Source organism: Ptychodera flava, chromosome 1 (assembly GCF_041260155.1).
Source record: "Ptychodera flava strain L36383 chromosome 1, AS_Pfla_20210202, whole genome shotgun sequence".
Taxonomy (NCBI): domain Eukaryota; kingdom Metazoa; phylum Hemichordata; class Enteropneusta; family Ptychoderidae; genus Ptychodera; species Ptychodera flava.
Window position 1 is genome coordinate 3,095,470 of NC_091928.1, and position 22,046 is coordinate 3,117,515.

Consider the following 22,046-nt stretch of genomic DNA (forward strand, 5'->3'; position numbering starts at 1 on the left):
ATAGATTTACATGAATGTATAAAGCTGACTAGCATAACCTAAACTATCGACATAACGATGTATGTTCGGGGAATGAATACCGATTTAAAAATGTGATATTATTTTTCCTTGTCTGGAAAGCCATCGTGAGTCTTAATTATCTGATTGGCCAGACACAAATTGTTAAATAGATACTAGACTCTGTTTGTGTTCAGCGTGCACACCACTCTGGTCATGAGGTAACATGTAGATAAAATGTGACCAAAAAAATGTGTGTGTTCGCTTCAATGGGACTGAAATTTGAAACCAGTCGTGTGTCAATCATTAATGTGCAGAGTTTTCGTTTCCAGGGTACCACCGCTTGGACGCGTCGACTCCATTTTGGGTGAGCCGCGATAGGGACACGTCGTAACGACATGAAAATGCTCTCAATCCTAAAAACTTGTACGATTTTATTTGAATGTAGACGGCATTTTCTGGCCTAATGATGTCTCTTTGCGATTGACGAAGGAAAAGCACTTCAATTTTGGAATGCGTTTATTGTGTATATTGAGGAACCCCTTTGTTTCTATGGTAGCACTTTGGGATGACCCAGACACCTTAAATGATTGAATCGGAAACTTTTATGCCAAAGTTACTTTCGGAACACAAGTGATAACAGTACTCAGGGTTTGTTTCATCAAAGGACAACTGCGACGATTTCTTCCGACTCTGTAAGATACAATGACTTCGCCATCTAAAGTTGGCTTTCAGTCGGCGAAATATGGTTCGCAACGTTTGTACGAGAGCTACGCTGTGCCATCGATGCCTTTAGTGCCGTCATGGAGTTGCGCGCCAAAATACGGAACGTATCCGTCAAACGTCTGGCCTAGCTGCTGCACTAGATCGCCGAAAAAGAAGATGGGGTACCGAGTCGAGGATCTTATCGCACCAAGCGATCCACACACGCACTGCAGCAATCATTATCGCAGAGACCATCATCAGATACCGTTCACTGTTTCGTACGACGCAGTCGTCTCTTCGGCGTCGGTACCAACATCATCGCCAGCTGTCCTCCCCCGAATCGTAGCGACACAGATAATTATACCACCCCAAACTACAACATCTTTCCATCCGCCAAGCCAAGCCTTCCACTCCACGCCAGGTAACGTAGACGCCTCGTACCTGCAAATTATTTTATGAGAGAGAGAGAGAGAGAGAGAGAGAGAGAGAGAGTTTTTTTCTTGTTCGACAGAAATCGGCATGTCGTCTTATACTTTAAAAAGATACCTTGTCGATAAATAACATTGACTCAAACCTCTGCCATTACAGTGGTTGCGGATTGTACTCGCGTGTCTCATCCTTCACCATATGTCTGCAGAACGATCAACTATCAGCAACTTCCTCTGACATCCCAGGCAATCAGTGACCGTCATCCTGAGGCTAATACGCTGCAAGACTTCCGAAGCTCTGTGCCGCCGATGTCCGCTGTCGTTGTTCGACCTTCAAACCAAGAACGGCGTACCAATTCCCCGACTCACTACAGGAGGCGAATTCGGGTCAAATTCACCCAGAAACAACTCAAAACCATGAACGAAGAGTTCGACAAGAAGAGCTACATCAACAAGAAGGAACGACGTGAACTGTCAAAGATCCTGGACGTTTCAGAAACTCAAATAAAGAATTTCTGGCAAAACAAGCGAATGAAGGCCAAACAAAAGGTAAGCGCACCTACAACTAACTATTACTTTTGAAGTACGTTACCATGGGAGAAACTTGGTTCCAGTTTTATGTCACAGGTCATCCAATGTAAGTTGGGTAAAATGCAATATTTATCAACCTTTCTTTGACCTTAGAAAATTAATAGTAATACGACTTTGTTTCAGACATTACAAATCACCTTCCAATGCATGCAACCAACTTTTTTCTTTCTGCTGTTTGGTCTCTGAAGTTTACTACATAAAAGACATTGCAGAACGCTTTCCAGAATCCAGAATGTGGGGGAGGGGGTCATACTGGATTGGAACGCTTTATATAAGCCCCCGATTTAATTTTCTAATAACGTTGTCTCAAAAATCTCGCAAAAATTGAGAACACCTGACCTGCACGCTGTAAAAGTATAGTGTTGCATAATGTTCAAAAATAGACCAAATCGAAAGATTTAATTGAGTAATTTGTAGCAATTTTTCATTTCATTTTGATTAGCGTCATGTCACACCCTTTTCTTTAGTGTACCATGACGGTGAGTTCCTGTCCGCGAACTACCGTGCGTGTTTGAGACAGAGTTTTGACGGTAATCCTTCGTTGACCGCAGAACGCTTGTCTTCAAGTTTGATGAATTCATTTTGATCAAATTTTCCTCCCTACATATGTTCATCCGGATCGGGCTGTAAAAACGCGACCCGAGAAGATACGGTAAACTTGAAACAAGTTTCGGAAGAGAATACCGATTAAATTGTAACGCTATAAGAATACACCGACCTCCGGGTTGGAATACAGTTCAGATTGTGTTGGTGGTGTTGGGGGCGGAAAAAACATCCTGGAGAGAGAGACAGCATCCAAGCTTCCAAAACTGCTTTCTGACTGTCAGTGACGGGCACATTTTGATTTGATGCTGAAAGTTTTGAAAATGTGAGGTAAACTCAATCATATAACACTTTATTTCAAGCTTATAAAGCATGCACTGTATGTCAAATTTAGAAGCTCAAAATTGAACCAGTTTGTTGTGTTTGAGCTCCAACTTACCAACAACACAGCACCAAAAAATTCAAAAATTGCATAGATATTAAAGATTAATATTACCAAAATTGTCACATTTTACAGAAAGTTCTCAATACTATTTATAATATGACATTAAACTGGTCCAATAATCATTTCCATTCAGGTAATATATTACCAGGTCCATGGGACAATTATGATTTACAAATTTAAGTAGGACCATCCTGAACCACTGATAGTTAGTGGTGGTACCAGGTGTCTGCTAGCATGCTACACCCGTCAGGATTGGTCCCAAAATTGTTTTAATATTGTATGAAATGATACAAGATATGAATCACTGTAATAAGTCAAAAGCCGGGAATGCTGTCACTAATCATTTGAGTGACCGAGGTGTCATATTTGGCCACAATGTCATCATATCTACCATAGAACTTTTTGAAAGTCCTAACGAGTCTTTTTGTGCGTATCCTTGTCTCAGTAATTTTGATGCCAATGAGCTGTGTCTCACTTGAAAATCTGCGTAGGAATCACAAGCCCTACAAAATCTGAGAAGTTGAGACACGTACACACCATAAGCAGGCGCAGATGGAATATTACTTGACAAGTGATAAGAGTGGTTGCAATGTTGAAGAGATGTTGATTATTACAAAATGCCTTTTGCTGTCCTTTGCTTTCCTTGTGTCAACGGTCTGATTAGTTTCGTCTCATTATAGTTTCATCTGTTTGTTTTCACAGAAGTTGCAGTTGAAGAAGAAAGTTACAGAAGAAAAAACTCAAGTATCTTAATCTCCTTCAAGTTTCAAGCTTCATTCCTCAAGGGACAATATATGCAAAACATGTTCGGAGTGTTGTTTTGTTTACTGTTGAGTTATATTCAGAGTGTTGTTGTTTTGTTGACTGTAGTGTTTACAGTGTTCCGTATGTTCTCAGCTTGAGTTGATGAAAAAAATGTTATTTATTTCAAAAATGTTGAAAGTCTTTTAATATGAGAGCTTTAATATTAGTTGATGACCTGTTTTCCTGTACAAAACATGGGAAAAAAATTTGATATTTGATTACTAAATGAACATTTAAAACACTGATATGTGCCTTCTACTATTGTTATAAATGAGTACATTTTAATATTGTATTCCATTTTGGCTTAGAAAGTTTGAAACCATTAGGTTACAGATATTACTTTTCATTGATGAGAAATGAATGGTTCTAAAAGAACTTTGGGTTTTGGATGTTGAAAAATCAAAAATTGAAAAAAGGAATTATTGCAGTTGAATGTTGATAAACTTACGGTGTTTTCTTTGCATTGGCTAAAACTCAAAGCAAGTAATGAAACAGATATTCTGATTGGCCAAAAAATGTTTTGATTGACTGTTAACCAAACTTTCATGATAAAAGAACTTTTGTGGAAAAATCATGTATGTTAAAAAGAGATGCAAATGTATATTGTTATTTTTTACTTCCCAATAAATGGGTATATTTTTGAGAAAATATATTATCTGTGTAGGTTTATTGACTAGTCATCTTCACAAGTAGCATCCTGCAGATTTCTAAACACCTTAAATCATATGTTAATTTATTGAAATGTCTCCTACTTCAATACTATACCAGTAAATTGATGGCACAAATACAGTGATCTGATTGGTCAAGATGTGAAAAGAACCATGGTACATTTGCAATATACCACGGCTGGCACAGGCGTAGGCTCTCGGCAAGAGCAAAAATCTTTTTGACGTTCACGCCAGAATTTCAATATACTGTTATGATATAATAGCAATAAATCACACCCAGCAACGGTATACTCGATTTTGACCAGTTCACTTCATATATGCACTCACTATCACTCATGCATACCAGTATATGTCGTGAACTGGTCAAAATATTGTGGTATATAATGCTGGGTGAGCTTTATGGCTCAAATATAGCACTCTAAGTTTAATACAGTATTTTTAAAATAAAATCATCAGGTACACATACTGATAAACTAGTGAGTCACAGGCTGAACTCAGTCCATACATGTTGAACAATGCATCATCTTGCCACTGTAGGTTGACATCATCCTATTGTTTTCCGTTTCAAAGTTGGTCTGCCATACAGTGGTAATGGAGTCACAGGCTGGGTTAGGATAAATTCTATAGTGATGGTTCTATGCATATATCAGTTGATGGATTGCTGACAAAGTCTATCCTATCAGAGCTGTTTTAATTTATCCAATGTCAGTTTTAGTGATTGCTTAACATGGTGGTTTGGTGAGGTTCACTTTTCAAACAATTAAGATGAACTCAGAGACCACTTGAAATGTTCCAAGTTCAAGATTGTGATTGGCCCAGTCGCTGAAGTAAAAATAATACAATTCCTGGTTTGAAAGACAGAGCAATAATATATAATAGGTTGGTTGAATAGTATTTAGTGTACTGTCATGTTGGTGTGCAATTTTCACAGTGTAAATGTGTGTGCTTGAAGTAGTACACAACATTAAATGGAGGGGGTCGTTGGAACTCTGGTCAAAGGTTGCAAGGGACCCCTACGACCGACGTAGACACTGTATCTAGGCTATGTTGGCCGTTGATGAAAGTTAAAACATGTTTGTTAACAATGAATATAAAATTTAAACGTTGCAACTATATTGACTTGGTGCATCTAGATATGAATAAAATAAATTGTTTGTGAACAAGAAAGTGGCATACATGCAGTTCCGACAACCCAATCCCTTTAAACCATAAAAGCTAAATGCCATGTTTGACTTCTTAAAGCAAACGTACATCTCATTTGGACCACAATGCATTGGTATTTTCTACACCCTTGATATGCCAACCTTTCTGCAATGCATGATGGGAGTAAATAATATAAATCATATATATTAGCTATATCCATCTCATTCTGAACTTTTCATTGCTGTAAGGGTTAAGTGTGATGTAAAAAAACATTTGATGGTCAGACTGAGAGGTTCATACCGGTAATACTCGCTGGAGTGTCAAAAGGTCAATGTGAAAATAATATTAGTACATCAGAAACAACTAAGGTGAGAAATTACGGACCAATGAACATCAAAGACAAATATGCAAGATCTACTTCCTTCTCTTTATAAAAATACATTATTACAAATCATTGAATTAAATGACAAAAGATTGCAACAAATTATAGTGATTATTTCTGAGATTCTTCTACATGAAATGAGACTGGTCCAAAAAGATGAGACAAATAAATAGCAACTGCAGCAAACATTAGTGTGGTTGGTCTTGCAGTGAAAACAAAGGTAGCTGAAGAAATTGATTGAAAATTGTATTGGTAGTATTTGGTAGTCTCTCATTGTTTCCAATGATATGGTGGAGTGGAAGGCAACATTTGGTATTGACTTTTCTACACTGTTCCATGACCTTTGAAATAACTGTTGAACACTGACTAGCAAAATAACTGTGGTGAACACTGACTAGCAAATATATCTCATTTGTAGACATGAAGAATAAGATTTGATATGATTTCACTTTATTCAGTTGTTTGTAGTTTATTCTTGAATTGAACAACTTGCTGACAGAAAGAGTGCAGTAAGTGAGCTGGTCTATATTATAAATGTTATCATTGTATCAACCATCTAAAACTGAAAATGATCTCTGAGACTGTATGTCCCTAGTCATTAATTTGTTTGTAATTTTTCAGCTAATAATTGATCAATACGCTTCAGCTGATCTTCATAGTGAGTTCTTTTCCTGTGGAGTAATTTTAAAAGGTCATCATCCTCCGTGTCTTCATCACTCTCAGACGATGACATCACTACTGTGTCGTCTGAAATGAAAATATCAAAGATGACACTGTGGTGAGCCAATATTTGACCTGTGTCTCAACATTATAGGCTGTACTTCAAGTGTTGGCACCAACAGATGTGGGTTGAAAACTCATACAGCATATATTCATATCTTGAAGAGATTCTTTGTAGATTTACCGGGCAAACCAAAGCCAAAGACACTAAAATGTTATTTAAAATGATCAAATTAGATCAAGTGAAATGTTGGGGAGTAATTTGTGAAAATCTCTACTGTACCAGCATCTGGTGTGGAAATTTCTTAACTATCAACTTAGCACAGGGAATGTTAATCACATCACTCCTGATAAGGTCATAGTTCATGATTACTGATTACTAAGTTCAGTTTCACTTGAATGTATGATTAGTTTCTAGAAAGCTTGTCATTTCATTTGATTGAATAAGTCATCTATTCAATGCCAGGCCATCAATTATCTAAATATGAATGCTTGTGTTTGCAATAAGAATTCTTCTGATTGTTTTGGATATCTCAAATTTTCAGAGACATAATGGGCTCACTAGAGACATTTTGATAATTTTGTCTGGGCAAAAGTTGATAGATTGGTGATATAACTCATTAACTAACACCAATGCTACAATGTTAACTGTGATGGTTCTACTCTTCAATAAAAAGACGGCACAGTGTTCTGTGACTCAGTAAATCAAGAGATCATGTGAAACTGATGATACCACTACAAACAAACCCATGTGTACAAATTCATATGGAAACACATGTACTTCTATGCACGTTTGCACATGTTTGTACCCGATCCATTAAATATCTTGGTTTAACCCATTGATGTCACAACTACCATGACTTATCTGCATGAAAATATCAAGACACTGAATGACTGGATTGCAAGCCATTTACTTCATGTGAATCAATCTTGTATTAATTTGTTACCGGTACTTCTCAGAAAGTTTGTTGACCAAGTGTAATGCATCTTACCTTCTACTTGTCTTTGTGTTGATTGCATTGTGGGTAAGCTGTCCATGCTGGAACGAGGTGAAGAATGCTCAGACTTGTGAGGGCTTGTAAACAGCCTACTTCCTACAACCTTCAAAACATAACAAATACATGGTTTCAATTTACTGTACTATCACATCAGCAGATTTCTTTTGTTGTGATAAGGAACTTAATCATTTTGTACCCAAAACCACTGGAAATCCTATCTACATTTATTGATCAGTGTCATCACTGCTCACTATTACATACAACATCATAGTATGTAACTGTTACAAGTCTTTTCACATGAAAATCTCAGATCTGCAAACAAATCTTGCTGTTCAATGACAACACTATAACTTTCACCGCTGTTTAGCAAATGTGTAGGTCCAATGTTCCGATTAGAAACAATGAGACTGAACCAATGTAGGACCATCATATTACAAGATTAATTGTGGAAATTTATTAATTATGAAGAACTTTTGCTGGCTGACATTGATTGAAAATGATCCTAATTTTACCTGACCAATAGCTGTACTGATTGGAGAACCTGGTACAGTTTTTGGAGTGCTTGTTGTTGCTTGCACATCTCTTCCAGTTGGTAGTTTAGTTTTCTTCATTTTCTCTGTACCCTGTGTCTGTGTGTCTCCACTGATGTACTTCCCTTCATCCTCACCACGGTCTTCAAAATCTAATTGTTTGGATGCCTTACTTGGACTGGCATGTTCAGTGAATTTCAGTCCCTCTCTTGAAGTGCTTGCAGTAGGTTTCTCCAAAGCGGCTTTACGTGATCTCGGAGGGGATAGTGTGATTTGAGTTGACCCTTCACCTGTGACCTGATGGGGACATGGCAAGAGGTCACACATAAGATGAAGGTGTGGAGTGACTTCATTTTCATCTCCAGATTCATCATAGTGATGAATATGAGGACTGGCAATGGGAGGCTGAGAATGTTCAGATACTTTCTGTTTCACAGGTGTCCTGTAAAGTCTTGTTGGTGGTGAATCATGTCTTTGTTCAGAAGCAGTACTTTCCACTCTATGTTCATTTTGCTGATCAGAGATAGTAGTTTGGTCTTCTCTAGGAGATGTCTGGGTGGCAATACTTTGTGGAATGGGATCAATTCCTTTGTTCTCCATCTCAGGGTCTTTTCCATGTGTCTTGACTGGCTGCCTGTTGGCCAAGTGTATCCCAGCCAAGTCTCTCTGTTGAGCCATCCTTTGTCTGAATTCTGACAGCTTGGTGTCCACATCATCATCGGCAGTCCAGTCCTGTATCAAAATATAAACCAATAAAACTGTAAAGCCTTCAGACATCCAGATTAATGTCAAGCATTTGCTTGTTGATTCTGTCTTGCTCGATGATTGCGAAAAACTGATTTTTATCACTCTTGGCAATATTTGGTTACCTGGCCAGCAATAAATGAAACCCTACAGTCAAGCTTTACAGCAGGACAAACAAAATCCTGACCATAAGTGGGTATGGGAAGATATGTTTCTACTGAAATCTGCCTTTAAAGAGTGTTTTTCATTTGATCTATCATCCTATTGATAAATATTGCACTATGTCAATAGAACACAACAATGACTAGACTGAGTGTACATTTCACTCCAGTATAAGCTTTTTTCTGAACGATAGGAAGGTATGAAAAGACAATGACAGTCTCACTTGATCACCCTTTGATTGTGCAATACATCAGACTGAGTAAAGTTTGTTTAAAACAAGGCAAGGCTGTATGAATAGTGTCACATCAATACCGGCACAGTGTTATGTTAAAGTGTACCAGCAAGTATTGACTGAGGAAAACTTAATCGCTGTGATGTGTTAGGTATGGTACAGATGTAAGTATGCACTGCACTATCAGTGTCTAAAACACAATGTTGAAAACTATTATCTGTCTGATTCTGCCTTGATTAGAGTATGCTTTGAGAAATCCACATTACATACATTGGTCCCTTCCATTGCCCAGAGTGCTGTATTCTACAGCATTGTGTTTATTGTTTCCTGTACCTACTTGAATAACTGCATCAGCAGTAGGGTGAATTAATACACACTATATATTATCCTGTGATATACTGGTAGAACAAAAAGTGATAAAATATGGCTTGGTGATATTGCCTGGTCCATGCACTGATATAGCCTGCTTCCGCATTCTGGAATACCGCTTCTCGTTTCAGTGCGTACCATGTCATCATGTGCATTGTTTGGGTTTTGTCTGAAAAGTCATAGCTTCAAAAAGGTGGTTTCAATTTGACAACATTTTAGCACAATTGTACAGTAAGTACACCAGAAAAGCTACAAAGAACAGTCTTCCTTTTTAGACATTATTTTAAGTTGACAATCAACTCAATATATATGTTGACTGAGCAAGAAATGGAGCATTTCACTGTGGCGAGTTACAACATTTGACTACATTCTACGCAGTTTCAAACACAAAGTGTTTTTTTAGTGTAATAAACTTAACAACACATAATAGCAAGGGCAAGACCAAAATTTGTAGCCTGCCATAAGGCTTGTGCCCATGACTGTAATACTGATACCTTCGCCTTTGGCTTGGGTATCATCAATATTACTGTCATGAGCACCATCCCTTGGGCGGCCAATATGTTACAATAACAGAAGGAAGTTCTGTGACCTTTGACTTTTGTGGACTGAGCTTCACAGGTGGTGACCTTCGACCTGACCCAAGGATTGGTCTTGTAGGGTCAACACTCTGTTGCCTAGCAACTTCTAACTTTCTTCTGAGTCTCCACTGGTACAGGATGTCATCTTCAGGAGCTAGTTTAGCTCTGGGTCTGTAAGATTGACCCTGGGCTATGCTGTATCTTGGAACATTTTCTTTGTCTGTGAATATTATGTTGAGAATAAATGAATGGAAGATTTCACTATCATATACTATAAAAATACCGCAATTATACGGTGTCGCTCACATTTGATCAAAATTGGTACCGGTATATACCAGTATGGGTACCAAAGATCAACAATAAATGTTGTTTCTATCTGTCAGTGCAGGAAAATTCTACGTTGATGTTATGACAATGATTTCTGCACAGTACAACCAGAAAAACAACAAGAAATATTTAAACCAGAAAAACAAGAATGACAAAAGTAAATAAGGTCTGAAACTTTAGGTACTGGATGTCAACTTTAGCAACATGCATAGCAGAAAGGCAGCTAGCGCCCTCTTAGTTTGACCATAGACGGTCTTCCTCCCCTCTACTGATGGTCTTCCTCCCCTCTTCTGTCTATGGTTTCAGCAGTCTGTTAATATGTAACAGTTCATAAACAATGACAGGAAATGAGTCAAGTCAGTTAGCCTGCCACCACTCCTGCACATTTGCAGGATTTCACTTTTTCTTACCTAATTTGCACATTTTTGACACCGATGTGTTCATTTGAACAAATTCACATCTCAACCCCTTCATCTACCTGTACACCAAATACTGAGACGGTACCTTTGGCGGTATGGGAGCCTTTGTGTGTGACGGACATACATTCACACATACCCACAAATATACAGACATGCAAATCAATTCAGCTTATATGATAACTCACATTGGTATACCAAATGTGAGTAAAAATCAATTGGATCTGTTGAAATCTTCAATCACTGTCATCTGATTCAATGCAGTGAAACCTGATTTCACTTTGTAGGTGACCTGGGTGTCATGGAGTAGAAATAATCCTCAAACTTACCACAATGGGCAATATAGTATTAATGAATTCTGACTCAATGTGCAATGTTGGAAGTTTACCTTCATTTTGAAGTAAAATATAAAGTTGCCTCTCATGAAGCAATCATATAAAGTCTGAAAATATCAGTATGAGCAATGAGAATTTTGTTGTTACTGTATATTCTGTTCTATTTACACTGACTGTCCCTTTCAGATTTTTCTTGCAATTGCTGACAACCATATGGTGAAAATAAAACCACACCTTCTCCAAACTAACTTGCAGAAGTCAACCAACAAATTTTGATACTAACATCAAGGAATATATGGTCAATATATCAATAGTAACCTTGAATGGGGTCAATAAACAGAGATATACACCTGAAAGGATCACTATCTTGAATGGGGTCAATAAACAGAGATATACACCAAAAGGATCACTATCTTGAATGGGGTCAATAAACAGAGATACATGTATACACCTGAAAGGATCACTATCTTGAATGGGGTCAATAAACAGAGATACATGTATACACCTGAAAGGATCACTATCTTGAATGGGGTCAATAAACAGAGATATACACCTGAAAGGATCACTATCTTGAATGGAGTCAATAAACAGAGATATACACCTGAAAGGATCACTATCTTGAATGGGGTCAATAAACAGAGATATACACCTGAAAGGATCACTATCTTGAATGGAGTCAATAAACAGAGATATTCACCTGAAAGGATCACCACTCATTGATATCATAGTGGTTAATGTTGATTCATGTTAAGGTAGTATGAACTATAAAAATGAACATTTTCAAGGAAACTTTTATATTAAACCATTTTCATTTGTGATCAAAAATAAAACTCAAAGGTCCATCTTACAAAGTTTGGGATAAGAAAGACAAAAATAATGCCTAGAATTTACTGATATTTGAAATACCCAATGGCTGCTGTACTTAAAATGAGTCCAAACAACAAGTAGAAAAGTATTGTAAACATTTGAGTTTTCAAAACAATGACTTGGAGATGCATTCTACTTGAAAAGTTAATGATTGCTAGTTACTATGACAATGCACTGACACAGCACTGAGGACACATTGATGACATCATTCTTGGCATTTCTATGCCAGAAAAAAGCATCATCTAAATGAGTAGTGTTTGTCAACAAATGAGAACTAGGACTCAGAGTTGTGATAGATGATGACTAAAGGTTGTGTTATTCAGTACAATACATTGATAGTATGAAGTGTATGTCTTCAATAAAACAAATATAACTGAAATGGTGTTACTAGATGACATCTCTCTGTCTTGCTGAAATAAAGTATAAATATTACTTACCCTGGATAGAGTGATATACTTGACTGGACCCAGGATCTTGATATGTGCTTGTGGTTGCTGAGGTACTTCCAAGTCCCTCTGAGCTAACTCTTGGTTCACTGAGACTGTCACTGTTAATAAAGCAATGAGTCAGTCAATGATCGGATTGTCACTGTTAATGAAACAACAAGTCTATCAATGATCAGACTGTCACTGTTAATGAAGCAATGAGGCTATCAATGATCAGACTGTCACTGTTAATGAAGCAATGGGTCAGTCAATGATCAGACTGTCACTGTTAATAAAGCAATGAGTCAGTCAATGATCGGATTGTCACTGTTAATGAAGCAGTGGGTCAGTCAATGACCAGACTGTCACTGTTAATGAAGCAATGAGTCTATCAATGATCAGACTGTCACTGTTAATGAAGCAACGAGTCTATCAATGATCAGACTGTCACTGTTAATGAAGCAATGAGGCTATCAATGATCAGACTGTCACTGTTAATGAAGCAATGGGTCAGTCAATGATCAGACTGTCACTGTTAATGAAGCAATGGGTCAGTCAATGATCAGACTGTCACTGTTAATAAAGCAATGAGTCAGTCAATGATCGGATTGTCACTGTTAATGAAGCAATGGGTCAATCAATGATCAGACTGTCACTGTTAATGAAGCAATGAGTCAATCAATGATCGGATTGTCACTGTTAATGAAGCAATGAGTCTATCAATGATTGGATTGTCACTGTTAATGAAGCAATGAGTCAATCAATGATCACATCAGATTGTCACTTAATGAAGCAATGAATCTATCAATGATTGAACATTCTTTACTCTGAATATTAAAATGATGAATTTCAAAATAGGTAAACCATTAACACAGAACATTTCAGGCCTGTAATGTCATCTAACTTGTATCTCAGTCTGATTATATGGTTCTCAAATCACTGGCTATGTGAATCAGTTCTATTTACTGTATCAGGACATTTCAGTGTACAATGTGATTTGCTTTCCATTGACATACATCCTTGTAAATCAGTGTCCTGCCATGCTAGATGATCAATCTGAAAGTTGTCCATATTGTCAATTTTTGAATTCCTCTTTTACACAGAGGGTACGTAACTAGTCTATTTATGCAGTGTTGAAGTTAGAAAAACCAAACTACTGATTAATATACATAATGTAACGTGGCTGTTCAATTTCAAGGGAATAATAATTCCTTAGGGTAGAGGTGAAATTTTGTCATCACACATTTTCTTTTTGTTCAAAAACAACTCAATAGTAAAGGTCAGTGATGCAGGAACTAATATGTAACAGGTCTGACCTGAGAGCGAGCGCAGCGTAGTACATGTATATCGTCATTGATGTTTTCAGGCAATAGCATGCTAATTTCTGTGTTTGATGCATGATTCATAACTTAGCCATAGCTGCAGTACCGTAGCTCGAGGTTTTGACTGGGTATTTTGGTCGGACCCAAATACCCAGGCAAAACCTCGAGCTACTGTACTGCAGCAAAACTTAGCCATTGACTCGTTGAGGTTGAATTGTTGTCAATTGTTTTCTAGAATAATATTTATAGCAATTTAACTCGGAAATGCCAAGTTCACTAACGAAAATTATTTAAAAGTGGTAAATTATATGATTTCGATCAGTTTATTATATTAAACAGGGGCGGGAACAGAGGCAGTCTAATGTAAAACACGTACTTGATATTCCCGTCGGTAGCTAGCTGTCACCACACTATTTTTAATTCTCGCGTGAGTTGACCGTTCGTTCTCGCGAGAGTAGGCTTGTTTCAAAATGGCGGCGCCTAGTGATGACCGATCCGGGCCTTCAAAAGTGATCGAAAATAGTCATTTTGAAACAAATTTCACATTTTCTTCGGAACAGAGAGATTCTTTTGTCGGCAATACACATTGTCGAGTAGTTTTTGTGGTAGATGATATCTTTAATTTCACGCAATCCGTGTAAAAGTATTCAAAATGGCCGCCTCCATGGAACTGTGCTCTCTTTTCAAACTCGTAGGTATATAGAGATTCCATTCTAAATTTCTTGTACACGCATTAGTCTTAATGCTCGCTTCGCGAGCGGCCTTCGGCCGCTCTCGCTGCGCTCGCTATAAACTAAACTTATGGAACTTAGGGCTCATTTACTTGTTTTATATGTGTTAACAGCGGTTTAGGAATATAGGAATGCAGACAAGGCTAAAAATACAATCCTATGGTAACCATCCTGTGGAATGTAGATATATATGCAATGGGAAATGGCAAAGGTATGTAACACCATGCCTCAAAATAATCAAGGATATGCCACAATTGAGAAAGAGGTTAATGGTTTAATATTTATGATTTTTCTGAACCGCCGGAGAGTTTTTTGGGATCATCTTTCCTACAAATAGTTTACTAGTCTTATTATTCTTGTTCTTGTTGTTGATGACATCGCATTGATATATAAAACATAATAAAGTTTGCGTGATCAGTTGAAATCAGAAAGTTTTATTTTTGCTCGGGAATGTTTAACCGCATCAACGCAACTAGCACCCACGCGTGACGTCACCGGAAACGATCCGTATGTTGAACGTTATTTGGAACCAAGAATTGGTGCAAAAGAGTTCGAGAAAGAAGAAGATGCGTTGATGACAACTTTCATTGATGTCGGAAAAATTTCAGACATAATAAGTCTTTTCTTCCTTTTAGAAAAAATAGACACGTCAAAGTAAATTTTATTATCGCGGACATCAGTGTGTGGGTTGAATTTGTCTTAGCTGTGGGTCCATAGCTGTGGTGTTTTCAGACGGGATTCCTGCCTTTTACGGGCTGGCGGGGTTAAAATCATAAAATTCAAAACCAGCCCGTAAAAGGCAGGAACCCCGTCTGAAAACACCACAGCTATGGACCCACAGCTAAATTTGTCGACGATACCACGGCAGCAAGCCATATTTTTGTGGCGTCGAAAAAATAATGAGCAATTTGCCACTAAATTATAAATAAAAACAAGAAGCAGTAAGTGAAGTTCGTTACTTCGTTGCTAGTGCGGAATTACAAGGGATTTTCCCGAAATAACTAATCACATGGTCCAAATGAACCAACGTTTTATATAAGCACGCTACAAGACCGTTCTTACGACCATGTTGGATTGTACTGAAAACGAGGCTCTCTGTTGTAAGGTTTCTAGAAATTTCCACGTAATTACGCCGCGCCAAAGATCAGAATGCATCGTATCGTAATTCAAACACGCCACTCAACCTCAGCAGCACTTATAATAACATCATTTAGCCTAAAAACTTTAAGTTCAAGAGTGGAAAATGGAATCAGATACTCAATATGTGTGATCGAATATATTTTACGTTTCTCAGTCAGGCTAATCAGACACCGTTACTCTTGAAGCGTAGAGTAACCGTGATTCAGATTTTTTTTCTCAGAGCTACTTTCTTTCCATACTGCTATAAATAGTACATGACTTTTTAATTTTGCCACCTTCCCACCCCCAATCTGTCGAAAGGCAGTTTATTTCATTCCTTTTTTCTGTAATTTTTCTCTACTGCCGGTCGCGAGGTCACGTTCGTGGCTGCTTTGCCGACATTTTTCTCCGACACCGGCCGCGAGGTCGTGGCTTTCAGGCTTTAGACTTTTTTCAGTAATTTTTCTCCACGACCGTGAAGAAATGGCTTTCAAGTTAATGACTGTTTTTTTTTTATTTTCTCTCCACGATCTGTCGCCAGGTTGTGGCATTAAAGTGCCATTGATTTTTTTACAATTTTTCTCCACAAGACCGGTTGTGAGGTCGTGATTTTCAGATTTAGACGTTTGTCAGTAATTTTTCTCCACGACTGGTCGCCAGGTCAAGGCCTTCAGTTGTTGTTTTTTCCTCTTTTTGTTTTTTCATGACCGGTCGCCAGTTCATAAATGTAAAGTGTTGAATTTTTTCTGACTTTTTGTCCACGACCGGTGGTGAAGTCGGGGTAGACTTTCACGCTTGTGATTTTTTCGGTTACTCTCCACGACCTGTCGCCCGGACGTTGCTGTAAAGTGTTGAATTTTTCCCAAAAGTTTTCCTAATAACTGGTCGTGGCTTTCAGATTTTGACAATTCTCAATTATTTTTTCCAATACTGCACCAAGTTGACAGCAGAAAACGGCTACTCGGATTCGCGATCTCTTCTTACCTCCGTGGCGGTTTCTAATTACCGGTAACTTACGTTTGAAGTAACCAGATTGTTCAATGTGAGTTGTGAGAACGGGAAAATTTCAGTGTGTTTTATAACTGTACTTTGAAAGGATAAATTGAAATTTCATTTAGTGCCCCCTTGAACAAGAAAGTGTGTTTGAAGTTTAATTTAGTGCCCCGGAGAACATGAAAGTGTGTATATATAACTATTGTTTGTTAGATGAGGGACACTCCATTAGAGTCGGACAGATGAGTCGTTTCCGGTCGTCCGCTTTGTGTCTCCTCCCTCTCCAATGGAGAACGGTGCTTTGAATTATCTCGTCATTCGTTCATTCTTTTTCTATATGTAACTGAAAAACTTATACTTTGAATCGGCAATTTTCGATAACCATTCTTTGTCATAAAAAGAGTTAACCGTATTTTAAAACCAGCGTTGTAATGGCGAAATAGGCGGAGCAATGTCGTCATACAGTTTTCTTCGGGCGTTTGAAATCCAACATCGTTTTTTTTTCAAGTGATAGCAGCTAGCTTGCAATGCTGATCAAAATCTTTTGCCCAAATAGGCAATCATTTTGGCAAGTTGAGTTCGTTTTGTCACCAGGCGATATTGAAGATGTGTTCAACCACGGTGGGGGACCGTGGTTCAGCTCCAAACATGGCCTCCCGTAACGTTGTTACTTATAATGGAGCTACCAAAAGAGCCATGCTTGTACAGCTTCCTTCGGTAACTGGTTGAGCCATGTGCCCTTCTTTTTACTTCTGAATTTATCGATGTGTCCGTGTATTCGTCGGAAACACCAAGTTCGAAATCCTATCTAGAGTTCGGCAACGCTGAATTCCGGTTCAAAGTTATAAGGTTGGAGGCAAAGTGTATCCATGGGGCAGCAGACGATGCTGAAGTTATTTTCGTATTCGTTTTCGTATTCGTTTTCGTATTCGTATTCGTATTCGTATTGGAGTCACTGACAGAAATTGTTATTTTTAGTCCAGGTTTCAGGTATGAAACGTGCAATATACGATATTTACTGAGGTTTAAATATTGTGATAATTTGATTCGTAATTTTATCTGCCAAATTTGGTTAAATTTACATAAATTTGCATTTGTAGATTTTAAAGAATTTTGTTCACTTCATTTTATTTGAAAAAAATACTTAAAATCGGTTGGGATCTGGTAAGGCAGCATCTTCGCTTGCCAATGTCTCTTGACCGGGCAGCTGGATGCACCCCGAAATCAGGTGGTCAGTGCCAAGTAATGGGACACGTGAGAGCGGATGCAAAGGAGCTGCCCTGGACTGTACCATTGTTTTGCGGGGAGGGCAGATTTTTGTGAGGCGCTGCAAAACGGGTGACTGTTGAAAGCTATGATGAACGGGGGACTTGTCTAGGACACCATCTGAATAAAAAAATGTGAAAATTGTTATATCCGGTCATCCTTTTGGACTCACTTCAGAATGATCATATCCATTTACAATTTGTATTTCAAGTATTTCACTTGATTTGATATGGCTCTACGTAGACCTGAAATAAATTATAATAACAATACAATACAATACTTTAAAAAACTCAGGGAATGCGGTAAGGCAAAAATTACGAAATTGCAAGTTACGACTAAGTTGTACGTGCTGCTACAGGGGAGAAAGTAACATAAATCAATGACAATAGGTAGTTTATCTTTCAGAGCAAAGATGTGAGCAGTATTATACATAAAACCGGACCGACCGATAATTCATGTATTACATTCAATCAGGGCTCAAAGTAGCGACCATTTTCAGTTGCATAGGCGACCAAATTTTATGAGATTGCGACTGAATTTTTTTCAAGACATTTCTCCATACCGTATACGTGATCAAATACAACATATATTCGCTCAGTGTTCACGGAGCATTGTCCTGAAAGGCCACGACCCCAAAATACGCATTGAATAAGCATAGCCGTTGAGCGGAGTTACTCAGAGGTTTGAGCGCGTTCTCTCCTCTGCACAGCGCTGCCAATGTGTCTGCTGATGTTATCTTGAATGATCTGTCAAAATATCCCATGAATTTGATGATAAATTTTACTACAATCCAATCAAGTATCAGAAGCAGTATTAGTGCTGTCACATCATTTCAAATGAACCAATCATAATCCCAGCATAAAATGTCATCAAAATATAGCTGACAAGGGAAAACAAGCAACCAGTAACTGCAACATGTTTCATGCGTTCACGTGCGTAATGAATATTTGCGTCAGTGGCATGTGACCGGCTAGACCATTTCCGGAAATCGTCCTTTGGAAAGCAGATCAAAGCATCGATTTCATCAAGCTTGGACTGGATTATCCTGTTTCATAAAGGTTTTTGTTTTCAGCTAGATCTAAATAGCAAGCAACTTTGTTGAAATATCATGGCAAATCTGCCGGGTAGCGACTGCAATTATCGAACCATGGAGGTAGTAGAGAACAGACCATGGACTGTGGCGATGACCTCAATGTCCCGAGCGAGTTCGATACACGCCACAAGTCCGCTGCGATATCACAGCTAGGATTAAATGCGCATATACGTTTGAGTTTTGTTCTCTTGCCTACAAAATATCTATCGAAAGTTGATAGTTGCTGCATTTCTATTCAGAGTTTTTGTTGAAAAAAGGAGCTATCTACGGCTAGCGGCTTAATTGGTCCCCCAAAATAGTACTGCTGAAAGTTTCGGAGTGACCTGCAGAACGGAGTTGTAGAGCGGGGCAAACTGCGTAACACTAACAGTGGATCGCACAGTAACAAATGACGGAAACCGATCGAGCCAGTTGCGACAGCTACTAGACTAGCTGAGTCTATTTATCATAGAATACAGGTATTTCTCGATATTTCGCGAGACAAATTAATTTCCATGCATTCTGGTGTATCTTATCATAACGCAAGTGATCAACATGTTCTGGCAATGACAGTTGACGCAAACGCAAGGAAAGAAAAAGAGATGGGCCGTACTGAAATAAAGACTCTGACAACAGCTCACACATTAATTAATCTTTATTAGGGAAACAAATGTACCGATCGGGACATTATGATACCATTTTATTCATCTCGTTTTCTTTTATGACGCTTTCCACATCATATGAGATGATATTTTCTTTGCGACAGCAGTCTAAATATAGCATGTCATCGACTTAGGGCATGCGATAACGTTGAGCCCTGCATTCACTGTCGTTTAATCACTTTCTCAGAGATATCAGTTTAAAACAAGAAAATTACCTTTAAGTTTACAACTCGTCAAATTGGGCGGGTCGGCTAAATTTCCATTATCGATACTAATGATATCAACAGAATGTTTAAGTTGGTTGTTGTGATAAAGTTAATACGAAAACGAATACGAATACGAATACGAAAATGATGTTTGTTTAAAAAATCTTTCCTCCAAAGACTACTACTGGCCCACAGGCGCTAATAGATTGGTAGTCTGCTAAATAGATCGATTTTCGGCTCGATCTATCGATCCGTGGTCAGTATGCCCGCCACTGTAACCTAGTGAGGATTTGGGTTACAATGGCGCGCATATCGACTACGGGATCGATAGATCGAACCGAAAATCGATCTATTCAACAGACTACCCGGCTAAGGAGTGCCTGTGTACTGGCCGTTTGTTTTTAAAATCTCTCCTCTAATTATAGCAACGATATCTTTCAATCTAGGGCCTAAAAAGATTGGATCTTTTTCAACTTACATTCTCAAATATTGAAGTATTGATATATTGTCATATAAAAAGCTTTAAGTTCTGTAAAGACAGAACTTTTATATAATATGTACGAAATTTGGACTAAAAATAAAAAATTTTGTCAGTGACTCCAATACGAATACGAATACGAATACGAAAACGAATACGAAAACGAATACGAAAATAACTTCAGCATCGTGGGCAGCAGCTCAATACAAACGTACGGTAGATCAGACCCCCTAGCGATACCCCCTAACTTCCTCAACCAAACACGAAAACTTTACGTCATCAAATGTCAAGCCTCTCTGAGGAATTCCGATAGGTGGCGTTTCCATATCGCTAAAATGGCGTCATACACATCAGTTCATAAAACATCTATTTTTCGGAGAATGAACAGCACATTTTTCATCTTTTCATCATAAATGTTACAAAAATAATCCTCTTCAACTTTTAAAGGCAGGTTGATGTTTGGGTGGACTATCCCTTTAAGTAAGATTTTGATTTTCACAGGTTCACAAGCTTTATCAAATTAGAATTATTCCTGTGCTGTATTGTACACCATTTCAAGCCAGCCAACTGAAAGCATTTCTTTATTGGATACAAATCAAGCAGAAAAGGCAGAAAGTTTTCTGTATTGCAACTTTTTCCAGATTTGAAGCATTGAAAATATTACCATCTATCTACGTACAAGCTATATAATTGTTTTTCGTTTCTTTCTCCAAAAATCACAAAATCCCATGTGTATGGTACATGCACATGACTACTATACTGCAATATTCTCATAACAGATATGCTTCAACCGTTTCTCCCCATGTGTCTATGTATAGATTCAACTTTAGGATAGAGAATGATAGAGACATAACTTGGGGATGGAAGATATAAACAAAATCCCTCTGTACACTGGCATTGCATTACAATAGTTGGCCATGACAATGAAATGTTATACATGGCAAAATGTCATACTTTACCTCTTTTCAAGAAGTCTCTGAGCTCTGTCCTGGAGGTCAAGGGTCAACCTGTCATCTTGTATGTACATAGGTATAGTTAGAGATGAACTGGTATCACCCTGTGAAGAAAAGCAAGAACTATGATAAATAGTCAAGTGTGAGTCTTCTAATTGAGTTATGCTCCAGCACAATGTTATTAAAGTTCAACCATATAGCAAAGGAAAATACTGGTACACTACATTGTCAAAAATGTCTTTTCTATCAAAAGGGAACTCTCTTGAAGTTCAAAAGAAGACTTCTCATTATATCTGAAGCCATTTTCAGTCACACCTTCACACATTCATTTGTTTTATGAGAAAACAATAAAAATTGACAGTAAAAACAAGGCTGACATTTCGCAGTAAGGACTATGATGAATTTCTTCACGAGTCAAAGAAATGCCAGCAAAAGTAATATTAAAGTAATATTAAATGTGTTGTCAATTGATAAGAGCAAATGTAAATTTGATGATCACATTGATATTTCAGGTGCATCTTTCTGAACTATGGTCAAATCTTCAGATAGATACAGGAAATGGATTAAAAGTTGGGTAAATAGAATGTTGAAGTCAAGCTTGATATAAATAATAACATCAATGTTAATAATCCATAGCAGGGTATAGGCAGACTACTGTGAATTTCTCTGCAAATTTTTCTTTTAACAAATTCTAATCTTCCATTAATCAGTGGATTATCATTGCAGCCGATAGTGTATCCTAACTATTGTATAAACATCATATTCCATGTCGTTTTTTCAGTATTGCTACATATCAAGTTTCATAATACTTAACGCTTTTCTGTCACTGCTTTCA

At 37.8% G+C, this 22,046-nt stretch overlaps 2 protein-coding genes across 2 annotated transcripts; one reads left to right on the top strand and one right to left on the bottom strand.

The window, feature by feature from the left end:
• Nucleotides 1-879: 879 nt before the first annotated feature.
• On the top strand, nt 880-3,462 carry LOC139149382 (homeobox protein vex1-like). The gene is made up of 3 exons (XM_070721154.1): nt 880-1,123; nt 1,291-1,679; nt 3,412-3,462. Exons 1-3 carry the CDS (start codon nt 880-882, stop codon nt 3,460-3,462), a joined length of 684 nt encoding a protein of 227 aa, XP_070577255.1.
• Nucleotides 3,463-6,244: 2,782 nt separating this feature from the next.
• LOC139119087 (uncharacterized) lies at nt 6,245-21,309 on the bottom strand. The gene is made up of 6 exons (XM_070682757.1): nt 21,218-21,309; nt 12,422-12,531; nt 10,051-10,259; nt 7,937-8,686; nt 7,419-7,527; nt 6,245-6,453 (listed from the first exon to the last, which is right to left on the bottom strand). Exons 1-6 carry the CDS (start codon nt 21,283-21,285, stop codon nt 6,305-6,307), a joined length of 1,395 nt encoding a protein of 464 aa, XP_070538858.1. The 5' UTR covers nt 21,286-21,309; the 3' UTR covers nt 6,245-6,304.
• Between the last annotated feature and the right edge of the window lie 737 nt (nt 21,310-22,046).